The 12,764-nt window shown below is 36.8% G+C and overlaps 1 protein-coding gene across 2 annotated transcripts in view; it reads right to left on the minus strand.

Annotated features, from left to right (window-relative positions):
- The window catches only part of LOC117329336 (G protein-regulated inducer of neurite outgrowth 1-like), a 32,644-nt gene that overhangs the window by 19,049 nt on the left and 831 nt on the right, over positions 1 to 12,764 (minus strand). The window contains exons 2-4 of one of the 2 annotated variants that reach the window (XM_033887250.1): positions 6,254 to 6,366; positions 5,129 to 5,288; positions 821 to 1,027 (exon numbers count right to left, since the gene is read on the minus strand). In XM_033887250.1, coding sequence (XP_033743141.1) covers positions 821 to 1,027; positions 5,129 to 5,288; positions 6,254 to 6,366 — 480 coding nt within the window. Of the gene's footprint in view, positions 1 to 820; positions 1,028 to 5,128; positions 5,289 to 6,247; positions 6,367 to 12,764 lie in introns of both variants that reach the window. The other variant, XM_033887249.1, reaches the window with a different exon arrangement.

The raw sequence follows: 12,764 nt of genomic DNA on the forward strand, positions 1-12,764 counted from the left end.
CTCATCATTCCTTATTGTCATATACCTCTCCTCCATCATTCCCTGCTGTCACATACCCCCGCCCTCATCATTCCTTATTGTCATACACCCCCTCCCTCATCATTCCTTATTGTCATACACCCCCTCCCTCATCATTCCTTATTGTCATACACCCCCTCCCTCATCATTCCTTATTGTCATACACCCCCTCCCTCATCATTCCTTATTGTCATATACCTCTCCTCCATCATTCCCTGCTGTCACATACACCCCTCCTCCATCATCCTTATTGTCATACACCCCCTCCCTCATCATTGCCTATTGTAACATACCCTTTTCCCTCCATTCCCATCATTCCCTGCTGTCACACACACCCTCCTTAATCATTCCCTATTGTCACACACACCCTCCCTTCCCATCATTCCCTGCTGTCACACACCCCTCCCTTCCCATCATTACCTGCTGTCACACACCCCCTCCCTTCCCATCATTGCCTATTGTCACACACCCCCTCCCTTCCCATCATTCCCTGCTGTCACACACCCCCTCCCTTCCCATCATTGCCTATTGTCACACACCCCCTCCCTTCCCATCATTCCCTGCTGTCACACACCCCCTCCCTTCCCATCATTCCCTATTGTCACACACCCCCTCCCCCATCATTGCCTATTGTCACAAACCCCCTCCCTTCCCATCATTCCCTGCTGTCACAAACCCTCTCCCTTCCCATCATTCCCTGCTGTCACAAACCCCCTCCCTTCCCATCATTCCCTGCTGTCACACACCCCCTCCCCCATCATTGCCACCCCCTCCCATCCCACCATCCCTTACTATAACATACCCCCATCAGAGGTGGATTTATGCTGTACAGCCTTGACAAAGCTTCCTGGGAACCATCCCTCTCTGTCCTCTAGCGTCCCCTTCCACCAGCCATCATTTGTCTTTTCAAGGACGGTAATAATGTCCCCTTTCCTGAAGGCCAATTGTCCTTCCTGTGTGACATCGTACGAGTGCAATGCTTTGTAATGAACATCGTCTGAGCTGCATTCTGCCAAAAGCATATATCTTGTTTTGAAATCATTCTATAAGTGTAATAAATGTATTAACGTTGGGCTATGTTACAAATGACTTACCTCAAATGGACACACTAATCAAACATGTACGAAACAGCAACAGATGCAGTGTAGATATTGAACGTAAGGTAGATGCTTTCTTACATAATTACAGATAAGTATTAAATTGGAATGAGAGCCACAATGAGACAAGTATGCACATGGTCTGGAAAAGCCAGTGTTATATACTGAATTAATATGGAGTGTTGAATCTGATTGCTAGTTCCTGTCAAACACTTCATGCTTGCATGACCCCACAATGATATCAAAAGTCACCATTCCATCCATCAATGGCTATCATGATCAATGACAAAAGATGAAAATTGAATTTATGTTATGATTTGAAACTACAGTTAGTGGTAACGGATCTTGAAGCCTGCCTGTAATTTGAACTCAATTCAAAATGCAATTATTTCTTTGTTCCAAGGCTAAAATGACTGACTTGGCCATCTGGAGAATTCCAATTCACTAGCCTTATTCTAGGCTCATCGGCATCAAATCAGATATTTCAAACTTTAATTTTCCATCTTTAATAATCCTGGTACATGTATGTATCATTAAACCACAAATATGTGTGTATGTTCCCATTAATGCCATTTCACACTGTATGAATTCCTCAGGACTTAATCATATATTGATGGAGATATGCATATCACCCTCCTCAGACGATATCAGAACTTGTTAATACTGAAGAATATAATACGTCACTACAGTGTCCTCCCATAGATTTCCTTTCACAATTAAAGTACTGGTACGTATATTTGTAATTTTGAGTTAACCCAGAGAAAATGTAGCTGAACATAATAATAGCTGTAATTGAATCACTGTATGCCTCAGAGCTACATAGTATAACATACAGTATACTCTGTAATCTAAGTTACTTCTCCACGCATCAGTCACTATTGCACTATTGCAACATACATACAAGGTGAAGGTCACAAAGACACATATGATGTCAAATAAAACAATACGGTAATTATTTTTTAGGGGCAGTGATTGGTCCAACAACCAACAACTTTTGAAGATATGCAAAACATATAACATTTATCCAGCAAGAAGCCCACTGGGCAACGGATGTCTTACTTGAAAGTAGGATGATGGGGCCTGGGCTTATTCCAGGAAAAATAAATAGTACTTCTTATATTTCTATTGAACTACAATAGATAGGAATGGGCTTACTGCTGGATAAATACGGTATTTAGTATTTCAGAAATACAAACACAGTGATATAGAACCACAGACAGTTAATGACTTAATAGGTCCCGAGACTCCATTGTTTAAGTTTCATCGATGATGTTTTTGTCCTTTTTACTGTAGTTGTAGATTAAATTTATCATAGGCATGTGCTGCATGGTCGATTAAGATCAGATGTGAAAATATAAAAGGAACTACTAGTTATTAAATTTAGTCAGACAAATAACAGTAAGGCAAATGTATTCAAAATATACCAGTATTCCGAAGAATTTGTACCAACACATAGTAGGTTTTGTTGTTGTTGCTGTTTTTGTTGCTGTTGTTGTTGTTGAAAAAAAAGTGAGAACATGAACCAGTAATTTTTTAATGGCGACTGTAAATAAACATCACTCTATCACCCTACTTTAAGAAAATTGGATTGAGACAACCGTCCTTATATAAATTCTATACATTTCTATGTGTGGCACGACACAGTCATCAAGCTTCATTACATATATACAAAATACAATTTGATTAAAAATTCATTTTAAGGCATTAGCTGGTAAGAACAATAATTAGATTTTCCTCTAAATTCATATTATCAAACAGTTTTCCTCTAAATTCACATTATCACACAGTTTTCCTCTAAAGTCATATTATCAAACAGTTTTCCTCTAAATTCATACATCAAACAGTTTTCCTCTAAATTTATCTTATCAAACAGTTTTCCTCTAAATTCATATTATCAAATAGTTTTCCTCTAAGTTTATACATCAAACAGTTTTCCAATAAATTTATATTATCAAACAGTTGTCCTCTAAATTTACATTTATCAAATAGTTTTCCTCTAAATTTACATTATCAAACAATTTTCCTCTAAATTCATATTATCAAATAGTTTTCATCTAAATTTATACATCAAACAGTTTTCCTCTAAATTTATATTATCAAACAGTTGTCCTCTAAATTTACATTTATCAAATAGTTTTCCTCTAAATTTACATTATCAAACAGTTTTCCTCTAAATTTACATGATCATGCAAACAGTTTTCCTCTAAATTTGCATTATCAAACAGTTTTCCTCTAAATTTACATTATCAAACAGTTTTCCTCTAAATTTACATTATCAAAAAGTTGTCCTCTAAATTTACATTTATCAAATAGTTTTCCTCTAAATTTACATTATCAAACAGTTTTCCTCTAAATTTACATTATCAAACAGTTTTCCTCTAAATTCATACATCAAACAGTTTTCCTCTAAATTCATATCATCAAATAGTTTTCCTCTAAATTTATACATCAAACAGTTTTCCTCTAAATTTATATTATCGAACAGTTTTCCTCTAAATTCATATAATCAAATAGTTTTCCTCTAAATTTATACATTAAACAATTTTCCTGTAAATTTACATTATCAAACAGTTTTCCTGTAAATTTACATTATCAAACAGTTTTCCTCTAAATTTACATTATCAAAAAGTTGTCCTCTAAATTTACATTTATCAAATAGTTTTCATCTAAATTTACATTATCAAACAGTTTTCCTCTAAATTTACATAATCAAAGTTTTCCTCTAAATTCATTATCAAACAATCTGTGGTGACCACCATTTCTATTCTTTTTTTTTATTTGTTTTCTCTATCTTTTACAAAATTATGAACAAAGGAGTCAGGGAAATGGGAAATCAATATTATCAAACAAATTAGATGTTACAACACACAAAACATAAATCAGAAAACTATACACTAAAGGACAGCAAAACAATTGGGTTGTCTAACTGATACCTCCACCGGTGAGAGATCTATAGCTATATACAGCACACACAACTGTATGAAACAATTCAATAATCAACACATGTCTAGGGTTAATAATCTATACAGGTAACATAAAGATCTGGTTAGAAACATGTTTAAGTTTCAACAGACTCAATTCATCAAACAAGGATATCATCTGTACATTTTGTTTGTCTGATAAAACCTGTAACATTTACAGTATAATTAATGTTCATTAAATTGCTGTTTAAACTTTTTTATGTCAAATTTGAATTGAATTGATTCCAAAGGGGGCCAAAGTTGTTAAAAATTACACTATAGTCTGGAGTGATAGGGTGATTCCCTAAATAAATCAAGTGTTAAACTTGACATGTTGTTTCGGCTCATCTAAAGATATAAACAACGAACTGTGCCAAAATTTAAATACACAAGTCACTGTATTTAGCTTATGCACCATTCTAGAAAGGAAAAAATAAAGTTATCAGCCCTTAACATCTTTTCAGGACCTCCAATTGGAGAAATACAAATATAAGTTTTTCAAAAGAGTCACAACAAAGCAAATGTTTTTTTTTGTTTTTTGTGATGTCTTGAGTCTGCATTTAAATTAACACAAACAGAAACTACATCAAACAACAATATGCAGATGAGCTAATGATGGTGTGACCAATACCTCTCTTAGGGACGGCGGGGCCTTTACGCCGTTTGGGTTTAATGACTGAAAATGTAATATGAGCGAGACATGGAAATGACATGGTGAACAACCACACAGCCGAGACAACGGACTAACATGGGTGTGATACGAGTAGGTGATGTGAACAGATGACAATCTAACCATTGAATTATACATAAAATGATATATCAAGTCAAAAATATTACTTTTAAATTTAATCATCGAAGAATGTAAATTCATCAGAACAAAAGTTCAGAACCACTCTTTTCTCTCTACACAATGTTGTCAAGCCAATGACCTTCTGATCATAAGACTTCGCTTAACACAAACACTGACCTTTCTGATTATCAGACTGACCAAAGTAATGTGTCTATTGACCGTTCAGGTCATTAGACTATTCACAGCTGTATAATTTCACTAACCTTTCTGACCATTGGATAAACTTTTCCTGTAGTCTGTGAGTATTGTCTCAGTGATGGATTCGTAACCTGGAAGGGGATCTGCAGTTGATGCGATACCAATATCAGAATTTGCTGTTGTGCTCACCCAAAGGTCATGGGTCCGAATCTCCTCTTTGTTGTTCTGAAATACAGTAACAACTGAATTAATTTAAACAAAAAGATGTGTCTTACTTTATTAATTAACCAGTAACATAATTATATTTGATTTTCGTTATAAAAAATTTACCAGCTAACCCACATGACCTTGATATTTGACCTTTTTTTATCATGATGAGGGATTAACCACTGCTCACCTTTAACCCTAAACTTGGTGAATCTTCAAAGAAATTATGTGGATACATTAGGAGATAGAAAGTAGAACTTGACCTCTGACCTTGACCTTTGATCTTCACTTTACTCAATTCATTTTGATAATTCTGTTTCATGTCAAAAAACTGTGACCTGGACTTTTTGCAGTGACTTTCCATTTGAATTTGATCAATCATGATTCATGTTTTAGGAAATTATTTACCAGTTATGAGATAGAAAATATGACCCGAGTTTTAACTCTGTGACCTAAACTTTTCATTTTAAGTGATTACATATTTCATGAAATGTATGACAAAAGTAAAACCATATACCCTGGTATATTGTTAATATTTTCACAAAACTATCTAATAATTGATGCAAAACCTATACATATGGCAGTCATTCAATAAAATCAATTTAGGAGATATGAATATTGAGTATATGTTTTCTCATCATGATTTTTGATTTTTTATCTTACTATCATTTACACACATTTAGAATTATTATCATGTCATAGACAACCAGACTTAAATTGTCTTCTAATTTCTTTTTTATGTCTCAACTTCAATTAATTATTGTAAAACTATATATCAAATATGTTCAATACTTTAGGTCTAGTTATCTATGACCATGACCTTAAAAAGGTCACCAAAATGGTAGATATTTCATTTATTGCTGAAACATGTCCTGCCATCTTTATATGATTTCCTAGACTATGGTGAATTTCCATGGAATGATCTTCTGTGGTTCTCATTTTTGAAAAGTTTACATATATATGAAGAATGTACATACATGTACCTTGGAGGGTTTCTTCCGTAAACAGCAGAAAACAGCAAAGGTGATGAAGAAAAGCACAATTCCAACGCCACATAATGACACACCCAGGATAAACGGCAGACTCTCACTCAGAGCTAGGTTTAGGAAATACAAACAAATCATTAACAACCTTCCTAAACTCTCAAAAAAATCTGTAGTGTCATCGGAGAATTTCTCCAAGTTAGCACACCAGGATTCAGCCATTGTTTTTGCTCAAAAATTCCGTTCTTTTACAAATCGAGTTTCTAGGTTTTCCCAGTTTTTGTTAGGTGACTGGACCTATCGACAATGCACTTATATAAGAATTGATCCTTTTCATTGGTGGTGTATTTCATTATAGAATCCAGTTATGTCATGATACAAATGTGATGGCACTTCACAACTCTCAAGATCATCTTTAGCCACTGACTGACAATTAACCAATTACAAACAAGCTTATATCCATAGTAATCAATTAACAACCAATCACAAACAAGCTTATATCGATATTGATTAGAGTAATCTACATGGTTATTCCCCTCGCTAACTATAGAACACATTCACTTTCACTATACTAACATCCTATATGATTGACATTAAGAAACATATATAAGAGCCTTTTTCCTGTTACAAACTCCAAACCTTAATCATAAAGCAGTTCATAAGGACAACCAAAACACCAGTATATAATCACATGTATACATGTCAAAATCTATATGTCACCCACCTACTGCTAAAAATAACACAGGATATAGCTCCTCTTGAAATTTGATATATTCATTAAGGACAAGTGTAACTTCAGAACTTTTAACTTCCTTAGAATTCTTCATTTCTCAGAAGTTCTATATTTGCTCAAAGTTCTTATTATTATTGATTATGCACTTGATTGATGAGTAATGGCTTTTGTAACCCGTACACTATATTTCAACAGTAATTAAGCCTTTGATTAAGAGAAATTACTTGTGTTCTTAGTACTGAAAATGAGGTCTAGATATTAAAAGCAAAATTTCATTAATTAGACTGCTGACACAAACTTTGAGAAAATAACACTTCACAAAATTAAACCTCAAATTTACAGAAACAAGGACTGAAATTTAATCATTCAAGTGATCAAGAAAGAAACATTCAAATTATTTTTTATCCTATTTCACAACTAAATCTATCAATTTGAAGTTGTGCCCAATTTACTTGAAATTAGTCTTGTAATTTCCGCTCCTCTACAATACACTGCACTACACTGTAGTTGTATTGCGATGTATCAAAGAGAAACAGAAAATACAAATCTAATTTTAATTAGATTGAGGTTATGCCAAACTTTTTATCAAAAAAGGCCCCTTCCTTACTGGTGTAGTATACTAATTTCACTCAATGACCATGGCAAAGATTACTAATAAATCACAGTGACTTTTCATGTAACATCCTGGTACATGTGTACTTAACTGAGGAACACATTTTAACTCTTACATAATTAATGTTAATGTAACTGACGTCCATTCCAAGATCAATTGCTAGAGAAACAGATTTTTAGTAAGTTTAAATTTAGACTTAGTTTTTCAGTCAACTAGTGTGTACTACATACGTTAAAAATTGCTGTATGTGACATGTTATTTTCATGATATTAGTTTTAACAATTCCTTCTATTGTTATGAGAAATAATTCTCAAAATATTTAGTGACATTGAAGTATTTGGACATTGTCTGTATGTTTCTACAAGGCATATTAATGTTTTCACTGTAAAAGTAACAGCCTTGACATTAGGAACCATACAAATGAGTGATGGGTGATAATCAGGTATAAAGGATCGTACTACGTAGTGAGGGGAGATAATCAGGTATAAAGGATCGTACTAAGCAGTAAGAGGGTGATAATCAGGTATAAAGGGTCGTACTAAGTAGTGAGGGGTGATAATCAGGTATAAAGGATCGTACTAAGTATTGAGGGGAGGTAATCAGGTATAAAGGATCGTACTAAGTAGTGAGGGGTGATAATCAGGTATAAAGGATCGTACTAAGTATTGAGGGGAGATAATCAGGTATAAAGGGTCATACTAAGTAGTGAGGGGTGATAATCAGGTATAAAGGGTCATGCTAAGTAGTGAGGGGCGATATAATCAGGTATAAAGGATCGTACTAAATAGTGAGGGGGTGATAATCAGGTATAAAGGGTCATACTAAGTTAGGAGGCGATAATCAGGTATAAAGGATCGTACTAAGTAGGGAGGGGGTGATAATCAGGTGTAAAGGATCGTACTAAGTAGTGAGGGGTGATAATCAGGTATAAAGGATTGTACTAAGTAGTGAGGGGTGATAATCAGGTATAAAGGCTTGTACTAAGAAGTGAGGGGGTGATAATCAGGTATAAAGTATCATACTAATGTAGTGAGGGGTGATAATCAGGTATAAAGGATCGTACTAAGTGAGGGGGTGATAATCAGGTATAAAGGATCGTACTAAGTAGTGAGGGGTGATAATCAGGTATAAAGGATTCATACTAAGTTAGGAGGCGATAATCAGGTATAAAGGATCGTACTAAGTGAGGGGGTGATAATCAGGTATAAAGGATCGTACTAAGTAGTGAGGGGGTGATAATCAGGTATAAAGGGTCGTACTAAGTAGTGAGGGGGTGATAATCAGGTATAAAGGATCGTACTAAGTAGTGAGGGGTGATAATCAGGTATAAAGGATCGTACTAAGTAGTGAGGGGCGATAATCAGGTATAAAGGATCATACTAAGTAGTGAGGGGAGATAATCAGGTATAAAGGGTCGTACTAAGTAGTGAGGGGTGATAATCAGGTATAAAGGGTCATACTAAGTAGTGAGGGGTGATAATCAGGTATAAAGGATCGTACTAAGTAGTGAGGGGTGATAATCAGGTATAAAGGATCGTACTAAGTGAGGGGGTGATAATCAGGTATAAAGGATCGTACTATGTAGTGAGGGGTGATAATCAGGTATAAAGGATCATACTAAGTAGTGAGGGGGTGATAATCAGGTATCAAGGATCATACTAAGTGAGGGGGTGATAATCAGGTATAAAGGATCATACTAAGTGGGGGGTGATAATCAGGTATAAGGGGTCATACTAAGTAGTGAGGGGTGATAATCAGGTATAAAGGCTTGTACTAAGAAGTGAGGGGGTGATAATCAGGTATAAAGAATCGTACTAAGTAGTGAGGGGTGATAATCAGGTATAAAGGATCGTACTAAGTGAGGGGGTGATAATCAGGTATAAAGGATCGTACTAAGTAGTGAGGGGGTCATAATCAGGTATAAAGGGTCATAATAAGTAGTGAGGGGGTGATAATCAGGTATCAAGGATCATACTAAGTAGTGAGGGGTGATAATCAGGTATAAAGGATCGTACTAAGTAGTGAGGGGCGATAATCAAGTATAAAGGATCATACTAAGTAGTGAGGGGTGATAATCAGGTATAAAGGATCGTACTATGTAGTGAGGGGTGATAATCAGGTACAAGGGCCCAATGGGCCCAAATTGCTCACCTGCAATGCAGTGATCTTTTCATATATGGATCCTGCAGTTATTTGAAAGCATGCTACATGACCAATATAATGTCTCTCGGCACTTAAGCTATTCACTAAAAGTCATTTAAAGATTTAAGCATACTTGATCGACGTGACCTTGAATGTGAGTCAGGGTCATTCATTTGAACAAAGTTGGTAGCCCTTCACCCCAGCATGCTACAGACCAAATATCAACTCCCTTGGACGCTTGGTTATTGAGAGGAAGTCGTTTAAAGATTTTAGCCTTTTTGACTGCTGTGACCTTGAATGAAGGTCAAGGTCATTCATTTGAACAAACTTGGTAGCCCTTTACCCTAGCATTCTACAGACCCAATATCAACTCCCTGGGAATCTTGGTTATTGAGAAGAAGTCGTTTAAAGATTTTAGCCCTTTTGACTCCTGTGACCTTAAATGAAGGTCAAGGTCATTCATTTGAACAAACTTGGTAGCCCTTCACCCCAGCATGCTACAGACCCAATATCAACTCCCTGGGACTCTTGGTTATTGAGAAGAAGTCGTTTAAAGATTTTAGCCTTTTTGACTCCTGTGACCTTGAATGAAGGTCAAGGCCATTCATTTGAACAAACTTGGGAGCCCGTCACCCCAGCATGCTACAGGCCAAATATTAGGTCTCTTGGACTCTTGGTTATTGAGAAGAAGCCGTTTAAAGATTTTAGCCTTTTTGACTCCTGTGACCTTGAATGAAGGTTAAGGTCATTCATTTGTACAAACTTGGGAGCCCTTCACCCCAGCATGCTACAGTCCAAATATTAGGTCTCTGGGACTCTTGGTTATTGAGAAGAAGTCGTTTAAAGATTTTAGCCCTTTTTGACTCCTGTGACCTTGAATGAAGGTCAAGGTCATTCATTTGAACAAACTTGGTAGCCCTTCACCCCAGCATGCTACGGGCCAAATATTAGGTCTCTGGGACTCTTGGTTATTGACAAGAAGTCGTTTATAGATTTTAGCCTTTTTGACTCCTGTGACCTTGAATGAAGGTCAAGGTCATTCATTTGAACAAACTTGGTAGCCCTTAACCCCAGCATGCTACAGACCCAATATCAACTCCCTGGGACTCTTGGTTATTGAGAAGAAGTCGTTTAAAGATTTTAGCCTTTTTGACTCCTGTGACCTTGAATGTAGGTCAAGGTCATTCATTTGAACAAACTTGGTAGCCCTTCACCCCAGCATGCTACGTATACAGACCCAATATCAACTCCCTGGGACTCTTGGTTATTGAGAAGAAGTCGTTTAAAGATTTTAGCCTTTTTGACTCCTGTGACCTTGAATGAAGGTCAAGGTCATTCATTTGAACAAACTTGGTAGCCCTTACCCCAGCATGCTACAGGCCAAATATTAGGTCTCTGGGACTCTTGGTTATTGAGAAGAAGTCGTTTAAAGATTTTAGCCCTTTTGACTCCTGTGACCTTGAATGAAGGTCAAGGTCATTTATTTGAACAAACTTGGTAGCCCTTCACCCCAGCATGCTACGGGCCAAATATTAGGTCTCTGGGACTCTTGGTTATTGACAAGAAGTCGTTTAAAGATTTTAGCCTTTTTGACTCCTGTGACCTTGAATGAAGGTCAAGGTCATTCATTTGAACAAACTTGGTAGCCCTTTACTCTAGCATTCTACAGACCCAATATCAACTCCCTGGGAATCTTGGTTATTGAGAAGAAGTCGTTTAAAGATTTTAGCCCTTTTGACTCCTGTGACCTTAAATGAAGGTCAAGGCCATTCATTTGAACAAACTTGGGAGCCCGTCACCCCAGCATGCTACAGGCCAAATATTAGGTCTCTTGGACTCTTGGTTATTGAGAAGAAGCCGTTTAAAGATTTTAGCCTTTTTGACTCCTGTGACCTTGAATGAAGGTTAAGGTCATTCATTTGTACAAACTTGGGAGCCCTTCACCCCAGCATGCTACAGTCCAAATATTAGGTCTCTGGGACTCTTGGTTATTGAGAAGAAGTCGTTTAAAGATTTTAGCCCTTTTGACTCCTGTGACCTTGAATGAAGGTCAAGGTCATTCATTTGAACAAACTTGGTAGCCCTTCACCCCAGCATGCTACGGGCCAAATATTAGGTCTCTGGGACTCTTGGTTATTGAGAAGAAGTTGCTTGAATGGAAAAGTTGACGCCGGACGGACGGCCGGAGGGACGACGGACGGACGACGGACGCCGCGCCATGGCATAAGCTCACTTGCCCTTCGGGCTAATAAAGGATCATACTAAGTAGTGAGGGGGTGATAATCAGGTATAAAGGATCGTACTAAGTAGTGAGGGGGTCATAATCAGGTATAAAGGGTCATAATAAGTAGTGAGGGGGTGATAATCAGGTATAAGGGGTCGTACTATGTAGTGATGGGTGATAATCAGGTATAAAGGATCGTACTAAGTAGTGAGGGGGTCATAATCAGGTATAAAGGGTCATAATAAGTAGTGAGGGGGTGATAATCAGGTATAAGGGGTCGTACTATGTAGTGAGGGGGTGATAATCAGGTATAAAGGGTCGTACTATGTAGTGAGGGGTGATAATCAGGTATAAAGGATCGTACTAAGTAGTGAGGGGGTCATAATCAGGTATAAAGGGTCATAATAAGTAGTGAGGGGGTGATAATCAGGTATAAGGGGTCGTACTATGTAGTGATGGGTGATAATCAGGTATAAAGGATCGTACTAAGTAGTGAGGGGGTGATAATCAGGTATCAAGGATCATACTAAGTAGTGAGGGGCGATAATCAAGTATAAAGGATCATACTAAGTAGTGAGGGGTGATAATCAGTTATAAGGGTCGTACTATGTAGTGAGGGGGTGATAATCAGGTATAAAGGGTCGTACTATGTAGTGAGGGGTGATAATCAGGTATAAAGGATCATACTAAGTAGTGAGGGGGTGATAATCAGGTTTAAAGGATCGTACTTAGTAGTGAGGGGTGATAATCAGGTATAAAGGGTCATACTAAGTATTAAGGAGGTGATAATCAGGTATAC

The sequence above is a fragment of the Pecten maximus genome, chromosome 6 (genome assembly GCF_902652985.1).
Source record: "Pecten maximus chromosome 6, xPecMax1.1, whole genome shotgun sequence".
NCBI classification, from domain to species: domain Eukaryota; kingdom Metazoa; phylum Mollusca; class Bivalvia; order Pectinida; family Pectinidae; genus Pecten; species Pecten maximus.